Source organism: Podarcis erhardii, assembly GCF_964252035.2.
Source record: "Podarcis erhardii genome assembly, chromosome: 7".
NCBI lineage: Eukaryota > Metazoa > Chordata > Lepidosauria > Squamata > Lacertidae > Podarcis > Podarcis erhardii.
Window position 1 is genome coordinate 59,938,588 of NC_138511.1, and position 17,861 is coordinate 59,956,448.

The 17,861-nt window shown below is 47.2% G+C and overlaps 1 protein-coding gene across 6 annotated transcripts in view; it reads left to right on the forward strand.

Moving 5' to 3' along the window:
• MACF1 (microtubule actin crosslinking factor 1) overlaps positions 1-17,861 on the forward strand; it is a 300,044-nt gene that overhangs the window by 36,006 nt on the left and 246,177 nt on the right. The window contains exon 1 of one of the 6 annotated variants that reach the window (XM_081870342.1): positions 12,913-13,066. The exons of the other annotated variants lie outside the window; for them this stretch is intronic. Coding sequence (XP_081726468.1) covers positions 13,015-13,066 — 52 coding nt within the window. The 5' untranslated portion in view covers positions 12,913-13,014. Of the gene's footprint in view, positions 1-12,912; positions 13,067-17,861 lie in introns of those variants that run through there. 6 annotated transcript variants of the gene reach the window in all.

Here is a 17,861-nt window from a genome sequence, read left to right on the forward strand (position 1 = left end):
CTTTATACATCTTTCCAAGTTTTACTGGTGTAACATACCATCTATATAACATTTTCATAACATTTTCTTTTATTGTAGTACATGCAGTAAATTTCATTCCTTCTTTCCACAATCTTATCCAATCATCAAATTGAATACTGTATTATAACCAAAGTCTTTGGTTATTTTCATTATTTTCATTATTTTCATTTCTATACCGCTTTAAGAAAAATCTCCACCCATTGCATGTTCCCCCAAGCCCCACTATCTTGCCCTTGACAGCACCAGACAAATTTACTCCTGCCTGCCTGCAAATATAAACACATCTCTCTTTTTAAAATATGGTTCCTCCCCATTTTAATATTTTTATTTCTGTTTGGTGGATGAAACGATTGCAACCTTTTGATGTATCTTTTTAATTAAACATTTTTCAGCGAGACTTGGGGAGGCTCTTTTAAAGCATTTTACGCTGCAGAAGCTGTTAAGCTGAGCTGTCCTTTCTGTGCAGGGCGGCAGGGATATATGCGTGCTCACGAGGGAGCATTTGTACCTTTTGGTGCCTCCTCCCCACCCCGTAGCCTGAAGTGGTACAATCCAGGAAAAGCTTGATCGAGTCTGTTGATATATAAACGGGTTTAAGACATGGAACCCAGCCTGGAACTATGTAGATAAAAGGGGTGGGGCAATGCAGTTAGAGAATGAATGACTCCCTCCTGCCCTCCCACCTCAGACGGGGTTGGGGGCAAAGTAAGCCTTTGCAGTTGGTGTCTGTGTCTTCCTCTGTTCCATAACAGATTATGCTGTCAACATAAGATCGTTAGTCTTGTTACTTGTTTCTGGAAATCCGCATAGGCTGTTAAGGATCAGGCATTCTGATGTATTTATTTTTTACAAAAGGAGAAGCTGGGGAAAAGAATCCCCACCTTCTCCTGATAAGATGTATGACCCATGCTGTCATATGCAAGGTGCTAAATCATCTTGAACCCGCCTTATCCTGAGTCAGCCTTCTAGTCCAGCATTTCTTCCTCCCAGTAGCACTGGCATCCCTCCAAGGCCTCGGAAAAAAGGCATTTGCTAACATTGCCACCTGATAAAACTGAAGGCATTAAGGTCCATCTGAAGGCATTAAGGACCATCCTCTCACTGAGCTACAAGCGTTTCCCTGTGTATACATGAAGTTGCCTTACTCTGTATTGAGCAATCGGTTCATCTGACCCAGCGTCATCCACTCTGGCTGGCAGCTGGATGGGGACGGGACACACACTTTCTCATCACCTGTTACTAGGGCTTCTTTTAAGCAAAATTTCAAACTGCTCAGTGGTGTGTGCTTATAATTTGAATGCAAAGTGTGCACCACTACAACACGCTAGTGCATTTTACTTGTTTGTGTGCACATGCTTTTCTGCTAAAGTCTCCTTCAGTGATGTTTAGAAGCCTACACAGAGTGGGAGAAAATCCTCAGCTGGCAATTTGGCATCTAGAATTAAGAGGGATCTTGAAGAGAGAGTTGAGAACTCAGACTTCCTAAGTGCCTCTTAGAGGTCAATATGCTGGGGACTCTTGTTACCATGATAAATCTAGATGGGAGATTTACCTCTTTTCAAAGCTCAGATTGGATAATTTTGTGCTGTGATTACGCTTCCAGGCAGAAATGTTTCATGTTGCTTTGCCCCAGTAAGGTCTCTGTTAAGAATGCCACACTGGATATTTCTGGCATTACCACTGCCGTTATCATAATACTTGCAACCTCATATGTCTTGCCAGGAAAGGGGTCTCCCTGCAATTATTTCCTTCCTGGGTACAGACATTGATGAGTACTCTGCAGAGACAGAGCAGCCATGGTGCCTGTGGGGGAGGGTGTTTTCTGGGGGTGGGTAAAGAAGAAATGGGCTCCAGGGCAGCCCAGGCCACTTAATTTACCTTTTGCATTGTTGTCACTTTTTGCATCACCTGACAAAATACATACATGACTTGAATTTTTGAACTGCCTCTCCTCCCCCCCCCCCCGTGACTGCCCATTTAAGTCTGACTGCCCATTAAACAAAAAATAAAAACCCACCTGCCTGTTACTTGATCCATTTAAGTGGGGATTCTGGAGCTTGAATTTGGGATTGTGTGCATGCAAAGTTCCTGCACTCAGCTCTGGCCCCTCTTGAAACTCTGCCCAGAGTAGTTTCGGCTAACACTCTCCCCTTTCCCTTCTGTGTGTTTCTTTTATGTGCATCTGGAATTCAGCGAGAGTAAATTTATATTCTATTATTAGAAAAAGAAATCACCAAGGAGATGTGTGAGTCTGTTCAGCCAGTCAGTCCAGAGAGGTATCAAATCACTCTCTAATTAATATTTTAGAAAACCTTTTCCTCTTTTGGGTGCATCACTGTTACTGGGATGGAAGGGTGATCAGGGAGGTACAGAATCTCAAAATACTGGCTTTGATTCTGTCTTGAGTGAGATATATAGAGAGAGAGAGAGAAAGAGAGAGTGACCCACCTTTGCGGTAGGATCCTGAGTGGTGTGTCACAATGACATGGCTGGGAGTTCCCAGTGGGGGTGTCTGTTGCTGACTTGAAGCCTGTTGGGGCTCACCAGAACGCAGGCTGAGCCAGAGTGGTGTTTGCCTAGGCACATGGGATTTCCCCCCAAACTGATAGCATAGAGTGGCCATCCTGTGGCTGTCCAGGTTATTAATGAACTCCCATCAGCCCTAGACAGCATTGCCAGTAGTCAGAGATGAAGGCAGCTGAACCACATCCAGAGAAAGCAGCATAATTGTATGCCAGGTTCATTGCCATAATCTGAGCTCTTGCCCAGGGTTTCACAAGTATCCAGAGGGTGCCTTGGCACATGGGAAGCTGCCTTATTAGGCCACCTGGCAGGCAGCAGCTCTCCACGGTTTTGGGGAGAGGGGATGTCCTGGCTCTTCTCAACAGACTCAAAACATGAAGTATCACCACGAATGGAAGTTCTAAAGGTTTTATTTATGGAATCTGTGTAGCATCCCAACATGGGTCAGCAGATCACAAATTGCTTAGGCATGGCAGAGATCTCCAATTTGGAGACCCTTCCACTGGATCTGGACTACCACGATCCAGGCTACTGGGACTCTTCCCTGCTCAGATTCTCATCAGCCTGATAGGACCTCCCCAGCATCCTCCTCCTCTCACTCTTCAGTTTCCTCCCATTCCTCCCTCTCCAGGATGTCTCCATGGGAAGCCTTTCTTGTCGCCCTGCTCCCTGAGCTATGGCTGGTGATGTTTGGGACTGAACCTGGGTCTGAACCTTCTGCATGCCGTGTTTGGGGTCTGCAGCCTCCAATTGGCAGAACTGGCATGGTTACATCTGCAACATAATGCCCTTTCTTCATGTATAAGCACTCAAATTTATAGTGCAGCATCGCTTACACTTTGGAACTCCCTGTCAATTGACATCAGGCAGGCACCTTTGCTATATAATTTTGGTGACTGCTAAAATATTCTTGTTTAGACAAGCCTAACCAGATCTTTAGAAAGTTGGTGCAGGTTTTAGCTTTCTGAACGTTTTAAATTATTGTCCATTTTCTCACTGATATTTTTATAAATTGTTTTATCTTTTTTTGGAAACCGCTTTGAGGTTTGTTTGCTTTTATAATCAAGCAGTGTATAATTTTTAAATGAAATAAATTCCCACTATTCACAAGTTACTCTACCTTCCCAACTTTTAAAAGCCCCCCTCCCCTCCGCAGACAGTCTTCCCTCCAGGCTCTACTTGGTTGGAAGCCAGCTGCAGCGGAGCAGGTTTGGCGGCTCAGGATTGCGGTAGACAGAGGAAGCCCTCCAGATAATTGGGTGCAGGGTTTCTGACAACTGTACTTTCTGCCAGGCAAGCGGTCTGAGAAGGCTATTGGCTGTGGGGTGCCCCCTTTTGCTCAGATTTTTGCTTGTGGCTCCTGCTGGAGCCGAGGAGGCCGAAGGAATGGACATCTCATCCTCTTCAGCTGTTTTGGATGCTGTTGGGTCTCGCTGAGCACAGTCTGATGGGAGATCCTTGGGATTCCAAAAGCCAAGAGGCGGCTGAGCGCCCGGGGGGCACCCCAAGAAGCAGAGAGCTCAGCTCCCCTCCCCTCCCTCCTTTCTTTTGGGATGCTGAGGCAATTTCCTTTGCATGGCAAGCAGTCCTGGGTTTCCAAAGCCAGCTGGAGCAGTCCCTTTCTCTTTCTCCTTTTCCCAGTCCCGGAATTCCAGACATGCTTCTTCAAAAGGAGGAAGAGAGAAGCCTTGTCAGCATCAATGAGTTTAGCACTGGAGCAGGCAGGGAGTTAACCACTTCACAGCTGTGCAGGAGTGGACACCCCAGGCATGGAAGTATCGTGGTAGATGGGGAAATGTACCTACCCGGTATATCCCAATGCTTTTATGGCTGAAAATGCATGTGCTATAGCAGCAAAAGCAAAGGGATTCTTCGTGTGTGTGTGTGTGTGTGTGTGTGTGTGTGTGTTCACTTGTGGATTTTTTTCTGGAGATGCTGCTGCTGGAATCCTTGGCTTCTTAAAAGGTGCCTACAAAGTTTCACTCCTTGTTCTGAGGCTGCTCCAAGGCATTCTTCCAATCTAAGGGGCAAACCCCAGAATCCCTTGCCATGTTGCAGACGGCCAATCATGACTCCTAATGCTTTGGTTGTGGGGCTGGCTTTCGGAGCCAGAGAAAGAGGGATTTAGTGTTACATGGCTTCTCTGAGCCTATGTAGATTACCTTCCAGCCTTTGAGATCAAATGGGGCATCCTTAAACAGCCTTGAATCCAAGCACTTACGTTTGGTGTTGGGAGTGAATGTTGCTCTGGTTCAAGAGCTCTGCTTATCTGTCTTTCAACCCATGTTTTCAAGGTATTGACTTCAAATGTGTTCCAAGCATGTGGTATATGGCTGCAGGAAATAAAGCTGGCCCAAATCTGTTGAAGATTTGTTGTGCCTGCTCATTTCTGAAGCTAAGCCACTGTGCATGTCCCCAGAGACACTGTCTTTGTTATCACCACCCTTCATATTTTCTTGGACCGAGCCCTGACACTGAAATCTGGTTCAGGGTCTTCATTTTGGCATACTGTATGTTAAGCTGACCCAACTCATTAAATGGATAACACAGTGGAAAATATTAGTTAGATTGTTCACAAGGCCTTATTTTCTTTCTTTGTTTCCCTTACCATTGCACCTCTTGTCTTGGGGCTGAGTGTTTGTGCAGGGATGTGGAGAGGCCTCTCTCTGGGCCACCACCCCTCCCCAGCCATACCTCTCAGCAGCCTTAATTTGCACCCCACATTGAGTATTTACCTTGCTGGGATGTGTCTTTGAACTCTGCTGATGCCTCAAGCTGGCCTGGATGCAGAGGAGTGTGCAGAAACAATCTTGCTGTGGAAAGGCAAAATTTACATTTACAGTGGTACCTCTGGTTACGTACTTAATTTTTTCCAGAGGTCCGTTCTTAACCTGAAACTGTCCTTAACCTGAAGCACCACTTTAGCTAATGGGGTCTCCTGCTGCTGCCTTGCCACCGGAGCATGATTTCTGTTTTTATCCTGAAGCAAATTTCTTAACGCGAGGTACTATTTATGGGTTAGCGGAGTCTGTAACCTGAAGTGTATGTAACCTGAAGCGTATGTAACCCGAAGTACCACTGTATTGCTTTGTTCACTTTTACCTCTGGCCTTACCCACCCCTGGTGTGTGAGCCCAGGAAGACTGCCCAGAAGGGAATGTGGCCCTCAGGCTGAAAATGCTTCCCCCTGTCCAGTCTAGTGCACTGAGCTTGCCTTGCCACTTTTGGTTGTGCTCACCACAGCCTGCCAGTTTTCTTGTGATCTGCTGGAGACTTCAGTTCCACGCAGCTCTGCCTGATCTTTTCCTGGCCACTGTTCCTCCAGCCCCTGACCTACTTTTCCTCCTCACAATTGAGTGTTTGTGAGCAGGGGGAGGGAGACAAAGAGACAAAGAAATGCTAAAAAAAGTTTCAAGTTACTTTTTATCATCTTGGAGGGGGGAATGCAGGCTTTGAGTGGTCAATAGTCTGGGACAAAAGTGAGCTGAGAGCACCGTCCGATGGCCGTGGTGGTCTGGGTCATCGATAGAAGCCTCAGCTGTGCCCAAAACACCTTCTCCCTGGGCCAATAAATGTAATTTTGCTTAAACAGCCATCTGCCTCCTTTACTTGCCAAGGAGCCTGTGCAACCCCCTCCAGTCTCTTTCAATGAGGGTCCAGGAAAAGCAGGGGAACAGGGAAGAGGGAGGGAGGAACCCTTCCCGCTTCTGTACAATAAAATTGGACGCTGACCAACCTGTTCCTCTCATGGGAGGCCAGCTCTGCTCTTGCTGTGGCTTCCAAACAGTGCCAGGATGTGGCTTTGCAGTGGTGGGTGGGCTTCCAGACCCTCTTCAGAACTGCTGAGGAGAGGACAAGGATGCCATGATGTCCTGGTGGAGAGTGCTAAGCGCAACTGCTCCCCACCCCCTTCAGCATGTCTTTGGCACTTCCTAATTAGCAAAGAAGTATTTTTTCCAAGTCCTAATGGTCGTTTGTCTCCAATAGGCAGATGACACCCAGCTCTGCTTTTCTGTTTGTTCCATAAGCAGCAGAGGCAGTGCAGGTTCTGAATCGGTGCCTAGAGGCAATAATGAGCTGGATGTGAAGCAAAATATTGAAATTAAATCAAGACAAGACAGAGTTTCTGTTGGTAGGCATCTCCCAGGTCCAGGATTTGGTGATACAGGCTGTTTGGGACAGATTTGCAACCCCCTGCTCTCTTGAAGAAGCAAATGGGGATTCTTGGTTCTGCTAGAACTGTTATTGTCACTTGAGGCCCAGGAGACCTCAGTCACTAGGAGTGCCTATGCCTGCCTTTGATTGATGTATCAACTACAGGCTTTTCTGGACAGGGACAGTGGTGTCAGTTATCCATTCTCCTGTAATCTCCAGGATAAACAGCTGTAATTAATTTTATATGGGGTTGCCCTTGAATGTGACCAGGAAGTTGCAGCTTGTGCATAATGTCATGGCCAGGGTTTGGTGGCAGCAGGGAGTCAGTCACATGTAACTCTCAAACAGCCAAACTCATTGCCAGTTATCTTCCAGACCCACTTCAAGGTGCAATTAAAGCCCTGAATTGGCCTGGGCCCCAAATATTGGAGAGAGCACCTTCTCCCATATCAACCTGCCCATACGTTAAGATCAGTGGAAGAGGCTCTTCTGCTGGTTCCTGCATGACATGCATTCCACCAGTGGGAAGGTGAGATTCAGTCCATTCATGATGGAGGTGGGGACTTGAATCCATGTTTCCCAGACCAAAGTCAGGCTTGGTTGATTCTTGGAGGCGGAAGATCCTCCCCCTGTTGACTCATGTGGTGTTTGGCCTTATGGGCTGCCGGTTTTCCATGTAGTTTGGAATTTTTTCACCTTTTTATGTTCTTGCACTACAGCATGGCCAAATGCTTAAAGCGATGCAATTTGCAAGGAAAATCTACTTAAGGGAAACGAGTAGGAGGTCCAGTAGCAGCTGCTGCAGGTATTGTTGCATTGGGTATTCAGCTGCACCCTCTTGCAAAGATTTGTTTGGCCCAGGTGTGAAACAGTCCGTTGAGCATCCTTGCAATAGCGTGGAGGTCCAGCTGTATCACTCCCATGCTGCATGTGGGAAGTTGTAGTTTTTGGTTACACACCTAGGATCCTCTTGTTGAGGTGAGTTTTGGACACACATCTTCCAACTGTAAGATAATGAATCAGTTTGGAGTGGTGAAGGAAGCACATCATTACCCACGGTTCTCAACAGCTGCCCTGCCAGGCTTGCTTTGGTCTTACATGCCCAATGTTGTGGGGTGTTGTTGTTTAGTCGTGTCCGACTCTTTGTGACCCCATGGACCAGAGCATGCCAGGCACTCCTGTCTTCCACTGCCTCCCGCAGTTTGGTCAGACTCATGTTGTGGGGTACATTGTCTTAATCTCCTTGCCCCCAGCCTTCTCCGCAACCACCAGCCCCAGGTAACCCAAGTACTACCTTGACTCCACAGCTTGTTTCGATCATGGTAAATAAGCAGATAGCCTTAACTGAATTTATTTGCTTTGTATTTGTGGAGGGACCAGTCGTTTGGCTCTAAGCTTTGGCTCAGCCTGCCTGTTTCTTTTCATGGAAAGGCCACAGCTTAGTGGCCAGGCACCTACTTCAGACTGCAGAGAGCCACTGCCTATTGGAGGAGACAATCTTGAGCCAAGAGAGAGCAAGCTCTGTGTTAGGCAGCTTCCTTTGGGGTTCACATGGTTACATTTATAAGGGTGAGCAGGTTTTGCTTGGGCCAAGCTATTGCTATCTGGGCATGGAGACTTTTATTGTCTAGCTATTTCATTTCCAGTTGATTGGAACCTTTCGGGCTGGATCAACTTAAAGATTGATTAAGTCCAGCCTTCTGGCATTCATGCAGATTCCTCACCCACCCAACAAGGACGCTGTCTGCCCTTTGGAGCGAGGCAGATCCTCTTCCCAGGAGGTTCCGCCAGGCTTAGAGCGAGTGCTGTGCTCTCCCTTCCGCTTGGCCTATCGTGAGCGATCAGGTCTGCTCTCGTTCAGGGAAAATGAATGTGTCCCTCCCTCCCTCTCTCTGTGGTTGCTGCAGATCAATAAATCAATCCCTGAGTAAGGGCAGTGTCCCCCATTGATGTGAAGGCAGATGATGGTGCCATTCCAGTGGAAGCACCAGGGTGGGTGGAGGGAAGGTGCTAATTCTCCAGTTTCTGCTTTGTGTCTGCTTTTCCAGCTTTGCCATTCTCTAAAGAGGCTTGGAATGGAAATTCCTAGGGCACTTGGCAAATCTGCAGGCATGGAGCTGTGCCATTTTGGGTTCCTGTCACCAATGTTGCTGGGTGGGGTGGAGGTGGTTGTGGGGGTGGGGGTGGGCTTTAAATCCCCCCCTTTTGTAGGCCAGGGCCATCTGCTTAGGAGCCGGCCCTCCCAAAATATCTCATCCAGTCCCAAGCCTGGTTCCAGGCTGCAACATGCCACAAATGCAGGGCTGGTATGTTGCAGGTGGATGTGTACGGAGACCACTTAGGCAAGTGAGCCCAGACACAACCTGCTGGGAACAGGCTCTCCCCTCATCCCAGGCCACTGGGCACATGATCTCTATTACAGTGGTACCTCGGGTTAAGTACTTAATTTGTTCCGGAGGTCTGTTCTTAACCTGAAACTGTTCTTAAGCTGAAGCACCACTTTAGCTAATGGGGCCTCCTGCTGCCGCCGTGCCACCGGAGCTGTTATATGGCCATGAGATTTCATCCTTCATTCACCCCGATTTGCTTGTGGGGTGCTTACACATCTTCCGGTTAGTAATTCTTTCATCCCAAACTTTTCTTCCCATCACTTCCCAAACTGAAAGAAAAAACAAAAGCAAAAGTGGATTTGTTTTGTTAGGATGGAGAAGTGCTTTAATTCATGGAAGGTTCATGGTACAGCTGAATCTTTCTTGCAAAATAATGAGTCTGGAGGCACATTCAGTCATCTGTGCGTGCTCCAAAGTCCTTCCACCAAGCTTTTCCTAAAGGGAAAGAATTGAACTTAGCTGTGTAACACCCAGTGCTCCACCCCCGGTTGTGGTGTTGGGATGGGTGTGCACTAGGTGTTTGCAGTAACAGAAAATGGCTTCCCTTGACCCAGCACCTGCTTTTTTAGCAAAGAGATCTTTGGGCCCCAGAGGAGCATTTGTGCCTCTTGGATTCCTGGGCAAACAGCTGCTGCTCAGACAAGAAGCAGCAACTGGTGTCCAATGCTACTTTTGCAGCAAAGGAAACTGATATGGTGGCCATTGTGTGCTGGTCTCTGCTGTGCCCTCCTGCTCTTGGGGGCCTCCTTAGAAAGATGAGAGCCTGGAAAGTTGGCTTGTTGATCAGGGCCTGGTTGCCATTTGTGGCTCTTCTAAGAAATACACTTTAAAAACACACACACGTGTATTATTTTCCATGTAAGTGCTTACCTGAACTGATCCCCACATTCTTTGTTACCTTGGTATACACGGGATATAAGGGCCATTGCCTATTTTAAAAAGAGAATGTCTCTGGCCATGTGCTGAGTGACTTTCCAGCATGGCTGAGGAATCACAGCCTCTGCCCCTTTTGCATCCGGAGCGTTGCAGAGGGTAGAACTTATGTGTCTGAGTGTGAAGCTTCTAGGCTGGGTGAGCCCAGCACCATTATTTAGGCTAGTAGTGCTTTGCATTTGTCCTGGTGAGATTTTTTTCTAGAAGCCTGAGTTCAAGTCTTTGGATTTCTGCTGTCCAGCTCAAAAAGAAATGCTAGACTCTCTCCCTGCTTGGACAGAGCACAGGGTCCTCAGTTTTAATCACTGGTCGAATTTGCTAAGTTGCATGTTTCAGCTCTCAGTCCTCTGTGTGTGCAGGCAAAACGTCTGGTTCTGTTGGTTGCTCCTGTTACCTTCCCAATTTGGCCCACTTTGCGCTGGGCTTTAATGGAGTAAAAGGGAGGAAATTCCATTGGGACGGAAGGAAGTGCGATAACATTGAGTGCTTTTGCAACAAGGCTGGTTCTGGTGTATAAAAATAGTGTTTGGGTAAGCAAGCACTTTGCGTTATTTGTAGTCTGAGTGAGGAGGCCTGGCAGCACCCACAGATGCTTTTCAGAGCAGCCCCAGCAACCCTCTGCCCACTGGGACCTTGCAGCTCTGCAGGCTCTCCCCTTCTTCTGTGTGGGAGAGGAGGAGAGAAGACATTTGGCATTTCCACTCACAGTGAGGTGGGTCAAGCCTGCTCCCTGCAGGGTTCAGCTGTACTCCCTCAGATAGCATTCAACAGTCCCTGGTGCGGAGACCGTGGTGGCTGCCATTGCTAAGGCGACTGACGTGGGAGGCTCTGTGGAGCGAGCTGGTGATTGGAAGAGTGGGAGGCTGGCCACACAAGTGCTCAAGTTGCAGGAAAGCAGCAACAGAGAAGCAGGGGGGGAGAAGGGAGGCCTGTGGGTGGGATGTGGGACTCTGTGGACAGGCTTAGGCAGCAGCACTATGCCAAGCTCACACCTAAACCCCTCAGCTGAATTCTACAGCTTGCATTTTGCATCTTTCAATAAATGGGGGAGGAATATTTGTGTTTTCTCTGCTGTGGTTAGATATTATGCAATCAAACTTCCTTTGAAAAACCCATTTGCTGCATTGAGAAGGCCAAAGTTACGCAATGAGGGAAAATGTTCCGTGGATTCCAGTCACATTCCACTTGGATCACCTTTTAGGCTATTTGTTGCCAACCAAAAAGCCTTCTGAAAAACAAATAGTCTCTTTAATGACTTTGCCATTTGCGTGCAAGCAAGAATCGCCGGGGGGGGGGGGGAGAGGGAAGACACCGAGGTGGGCTTCCTCTGTAGCAGGTCTGCATCACTGCCATGTAGGTTTGAGCTTATCTTCCTGTCTAGGATCTAGTTTTGTGCCAGCACATGGCAGAGTGTTGGGGGATAGTTGTATGCAAGAGGGAGGGGCCCTTCTGCGTTTTGCTTGCTGCATCCCCACAAATCCATGTGTCTTCATGCAGATTGCAAAAATTTGTGGCTTCTCAACACCATGTGTTGTATGGGAAACCACAGCAGCTCCTGTGGAATTTGGGTTTTTAGCCATGCATATCTGAAGAATGAATATGATGTGGGAATCCTTCAGAGGCGACACAGAAGATGTCTGGGGAGGTATAGCTGTTGATATCCAAACAGACCTTTGACTACTGCTTACTTCTGCATACCCCATTTTCCTCCAGCATCTCTCTCCCCACCACCCATTGCCAAAGGCCTTTCTGACTCTCTGGGATGTATCAAATGACCATAAATTGTATTGATTCATCTCATCAGAGACACAAAGTAATAGTTAGCAAAATTAAGAGTGTATGTGTGCAGCCTAGGAAAAATCTGGTTCAGATATGACCATAGCCACACATTCCAGTAGGTAGCCTTTAGGCAAGGTGCTTCTCTTAGCTTGACCTCAGTGCCCCCCCCCAACTGCAGTGTGAGGACAATAGTACTGATCTACCTTACAGTGGCTCACAGTGTAATGCAAAGCCATTGTTTGTTTGACAAACTATGAGCTATGTCACATGATCTAGCAAACCATGGCTCGTTTCTCCAAGGTTTGTTTTGTTTTCCATTTTGTACCTTTGTGGCTGGAGCGGAGCAGCGAAATTATAATTAAGGAACCACTAATAAATCTTAAACGATTATTAAGTAAGGGTTTGGGGTTTGCATAGAACACTGAGCCATAGTTTAAAAACCCCAAATTTCTAAGCCAATGATGGATCATGGCTTCTAATTTTGGTTTGTTGGTAGATGCTGGAGAGACTTTGGATGATGAAACAAACCATGGTTTAATAAGCAATAGTTTAATAAACAGTTGCTTAGCATTGTGTGCACACCAGGCCAGTGTTGGCATTCAAATTGCTATGCACTGAAATAAATTATATTAATACTAAGCATTGTGGTGACTCTCCTCTTTTGCATGGAGAATATCCAGTTGCATTAGTTCCATGTGCCTTGCTGCTTGGTGCTTCTGAATAACTTATTTGAAATCCCACTTACTGCGTGGATGAGGCCTTTCTCTCTTGCATATTTTCTCCAGCTGTGCCATTTCTCTCTCCCTCTTTCTGTGTGGTTTGGTTTTGGGGCGGGGTGGCGGTGGAACCCTACACCTCTCCTTCGCTCACAGATGGGGCCTTTCTACAGTGTCACTGCTGGTTTGCATAAAGAATAGGGAGGCGTGTGGCTACGTATGGGGTTGGCTGACACCCAATGAGGTTTTTAATGCACACTTCACCTCAAATAAGGAAACACAAAGAGGGCCGTAACACAGGGAGGCTGGCCGGGTGACATCACTGCTCAAAGAGTGACCAAAGTGCAGTTCTTGTCTGGTGGCTGGTTAACTTGGAGCAGGACGGGAGGCTGGCTCGGACCGCCAGAGTGACTCTGTGGATCTGTGCATTAATTCTGCACCCCTTTGGGACATGGTCACGGCGCCTTCCAGCTGAAAGGAGGGCAATCCAGCGGGCAAATGAACACTGAGAAATACAGGAAGTTCCTGGATGGACTCAACAACCTGAAAGGTACAGACGCAAGCTCCTTTATTTCTCTCCCGTTGGAGTGTGTGTAGAAAGGAGCAAGGTAGCTGAGCCAGCTCTGTCGCCAGGCTCAGGAGGGAGCGGACCCGTTCTCCAGTGGGCACAGGCGCCTGGGATAGGAAGGAATAAGCTCCCAAAGGCTGGCGACGGACAACAGCTTTGCAGCCAGTTGAAGGTGGCTTGCCAGGCACTTCACTTGACTGGAGAGGGGGGCAGCTGTGCACAAGCGTTCCTTTTGTTCCACGGCTGCCTCTGGTCAAACAGGCTTTGCAGGTTTTTAGGACTCAGTGAAAACTGCAAATCCTTTTGGCCAGTGGTGCAAATGGGATGTGTGTCTGTATCATGAGCAGCAGCAGCACCAGTGATTTCCTCTTCAACCTGCCTTCTACTCTAAGAGCCATTGTCTCCAACTGGAGACTGGCTTTGTGGGCAGTCAGGCTGGAAGGGAAGCGACTGTTCTCCTTCCCATTAATCTCTGTCCGCCTCAGGTCGGCTGTTCTGTTGGTGGGGCGGGGGATCGACCCCTGTCCTGCTTTGTTCTTCAAGAGGTAGCTGGTCCAGCCTTTGTCCTGGCGGTCCCACCTTGTTTCCGGTACCCATTTCTCCCAAGGTGTCTCAGTGATGCATGAGTCAGAGTTTAAACATGAAGCTCTTTCCTGCAATAGCTGAAGGCAATGGCTTTATAGGGACAGAAAAGGATCTAGAAAGCATTTGCTCTTTTACATAAGAAAAACAACTCTCTTTTTTCTTAAAAAAATGTTGCATTATTGCCATTCCTTGGAGTCCAGAGAGGGCTTTGCTAAATAACAACCTGAGAACTTTGCTTTGCTTCTTCCTGCCCTCTGAATCTACCATCCTTGCTAGGTTCTGATTTGCAGAGAAGTTTCCAAGCATTTTCGCTCTGTGTGGGTTTTTTTTGGGGGGGGGGATATGGATGGACAGACACGTAAAGCTCTTGTATGAACCAGGATTGTAGACCGGAGGGAGCAGATGGTGCTATGTGATCCTTTTGTAGCAGGATCATGATGGATGGAGACACTCCTTGATGCTCCAGCCAAGCTCTCACTTCCCAGCTCCATTTTTTTCCACCTCTTTCCCCCCACCCCACCCCCAGAGGTTGGGAGAGGAGATAAATGTGTCGATGGACATTTGATCAAGCTCTCTGTGGCCTCTTGAAGCAGGTGCTGGATGGTGGGGAGGGGGCGCTTGCACAAATGTTCAGTCTGCGCATGCGGTGTGTGGCTAGTGAGATACTTGGGCATATGCTGAATGGCGGCTTGGCTCAATATGCCTTACAGATATTTTTGCAGCAGGGCAGTCTGTGCCATGCTGGAGATGTTCAGAGCCTTCTCTGCCAGTTTGAAAAGGCAGAATGATGCAGGAGAATTTGCTGTGCCCAAATGCTAAATGGTCATACTTGAAATACTGCTCCGACAGGGGAGATGCTTATGGCAGGGGGTTCGACTGGCTTATTTGTAGCAGGAAAGGATTTTGGTGGATTCCTAAGGCTGATGCATGTTTTCACCAGGTTATGTCCAGCCACCCTTTTGGGGAGGTTGCCTTTCCCTTGGACCCACAGCCACATATTTCCCGTGCCCAGTTGTCTGCAAGCCCCTCTGAGCAGCAGAGAGAGAGGGACAGGAGCAGCTGCAGTGGGAAAGGGTGGAAGCCGATTCTAGGAAAGAGCCATAGCTCGGTGGCATCCCACCAATGTTGCATGCAGATGGTCCTGGGTTCAGTCCCCAGAATTTCCTCCTAAGTCTGAGAAATAGTCCTCTCTTGAGCCCCCAAGCAGCCACTGAGAGTTGATGTTGTGTTTGACCATCACTTTGGAACTCCCTGCCCATTGAAACCAGGCAGCCAGTCTTTGTGGTTAAAACATTGTTGGTTAGGCGAGCCCATCCAGACATGTCAATGTTGATGTGCTTTAATCTTTTTTTAAAAAACTGTTGTTACTAATGTTTTAAATTGTTTTAAACTGTTTTATTGGTAGTTTTAATATTTCGCATAAACCGCTCAGAGATTTTGCTGCAATCCATTGGTGTCTGAGCTTCCCCAAATGAATAAATAAATCCACCCTGAGCTTTACAGATCTCTGTGGACATACAGTCAGATTCCTGGGTGTTGCAGCTTCCTGTGTCCCTATGGGCAAGGACTTAGAGGGGAATGGGCAGGCAGCTGGGCTCCATGGCTCGAACCTCCTCTGTGTTGGCAAGCAAAGAAGTCTGCTCTCGACTCTTTCACTGGCTTGAACTGCAGGAGAATATTGTGTCTTGTTGGGGCGTCTCATTAGTCAATGTGTTTTGGCCTAGTTTTCTCTCTCTTTCCTGTTTATTTTCCTGGCCTCCAGCAGGGCTCCAGAGCTTTCCTGGGGTAGTCCAGTGACCCACTTTGACTTGTCGTGGCCTCTGTTCCTTCCGTTCCCTGTTGGAATAAGAGTGGTTGGTAATGGCAACTCCAGCAGGGAAGTCTCCCCGAACAAGCCTGTGTTTCAAGCACAATCTAAATTTGAAATGGTCGTACTGCAGCCAGGCTTGTAGACAGCTGCTCACCTCATCGCCTCTGTTGATTTAAAAATTGCCTCTAGGTGACCAGGAAGGAGATATGGAAAGCAGTTCTTTTTTCCCCTTTTAGGTGACTGCTGTGCCACAAATGGTTGATATATAATGTGGGGTGTGTGTTTTTTGTTTTTGTTTTTTGTTTAAATGGGGCAGTCTTTAACTTGTTTGAGGCTATGATGGAACCAAAATATGACAGTTTCCTCAAATAAAGCAAGTTATTGGAGCTGAGGAAATCAGGAATTGCCTTAATTGGGGACGCAGGGGCTAGAAACAGCTTGGAATCTGTTATTTATTATGATGACTAGTAATAGTAGTAGCACCAGGAGCAGGAGCCGACGCTTTCTTAGGCTTAAAAGCATTGTTTGGGAGAAAGGCACTCCTTTCTCCTTTTGACTATTATGCTTAGGCAATGATCTGCCATGACTCAAATGGGATCCCGGAGAGCTTAAATTCAGCCCTGGCTGTCCATAATTTTTCTCTGGAAGTTCTCTCAGCTGATCATGATGTTTTGTGTTGCAAAGGTGAGCTGTGTGTTTAGTTTAGCTCAATGCCAAAGGGGCTGCCCTCTGCCTGTTTTCACATTCCCACCTGGCTCGCTGTCATTTTCATGTTGCCAGACTTAGAAGAGAGGCCCGTGACCTCCTATTCCTGCATTTGCCATACAAGAAGAGTTAATCCAGTTCACTTAAATTGGAAGGACTTTGTGTGTGCAGAAAGAGTGTGTCAGAGAAGAGAAAGCTGGGTCTGTGTCCTTCATAGATTTTTTTTCTGTCTCCACCATTTGCAGCTGGTGTTGGGGAATCAAGTGTAAACCAAACTCCTCCATGGCTCAAGTAGTGAAGCAACTGTTTGGAATTAAGGGCAAGCCTGGAGACATTCTTTTAGCGCGCGCGCGCGCACACACACACACACACACACACACACACACTGGACATATAACTCTCCCCATTTGGCCAGCACATCAGCAGCTGTGATACGGAAGTGAGTTTGGCAACTCATTGCCAACCATCTGGTCTTTTTGTTTAAAAGTACCTTTTAAAAAATGAACGATATTGCATACCTGTCTTCTGCCCAGTGCTGGACCTTCTGTTTTTCTCCACTTGGCCCAGCTGACCTTGTGTTCCACTTTGCTCCTCCTGCATTCAATTCTGCATCTATGCTGGTTTAGGGCTAGGCAATTAGCAGGTCGCTGCTGGATTTGTGGAAGAGATGGCATTTGTTCTCCTGATGCAGTCCCTCCTGCGTTCCTCTCCCCATGGCTTGTAGACCCTCTCAGGGAAGCAGAGGAACTTTGGCCCTTGGACTCAAGGAATGCTCAAGGAGCTTTGGCAAAAATTGTGGCCAGTGGGGAGTGGGAAAGACCTGGATTGCTGTGTGGCTTTTTGACATACTCCTTTGGGAGCCTGCTGTATTGCTAGCCTTCCTCACTACTTGATTGTTTTGAGCCCACTGTGCTGAAATTATAATTTCATTGTTTTATATTTTATGTAAGATGGTTTGAGAGATTTAAAAAACAACAACAATCAAGCAGTGTGCAAATTTCATGAAATAAACAAATGTTCACATGCCTGCAGTGCTGTTGCTGTCAATGTCACAGCTTCCCCACATTACTGCAAAAGGCCTTCAAAGAGATTGCAGCCCAGAACTGTGGTATTTGGTAGCAAAGTTGATACTGTTGAATTTGGACTCTGGTCACTGGAACATCAAAGTAACTGTCTTCCTTTTAGGTGTTTGGTTGTAACTGTTTTTGCTGTGCTACTGCCAAAGGTGGCTGTCCTGCAAGGATTTCCTTAGTTTTCATTTTGCATCTCTTTGGCCTCTGCATGGAGATGGGACAGACCTTGGTGTTTCATGGCTACCTCACTGCCCTGTTTATCTTGTACCCTGACAGGTAACCCTTCACACATGTGTCAGAGAGGGGGCTAAAACACAAATGCTAGGGCCTCAACTAGCCTGTTAGTCTTCTAGACTTGTGTTCAAATCCAACCAACAATTTAATGGGTTGCTCCAACTACTCTGTGCAACTTCTTCACAATGAAATGAAATAAAACCTGGTGCGTGAATTCTGAATTCCTGATTTACCTTCAGCTTTCAGGGTGTTGGGCAGGCAATCCTACAGGTTGAGTTGGGCCATTGGGGATGGATTCTACTTGACACTGGTGCCAAGAATGAAGCAACTGCTGTACTTAATTAATATGACACATGGAGCTTAAATCAAG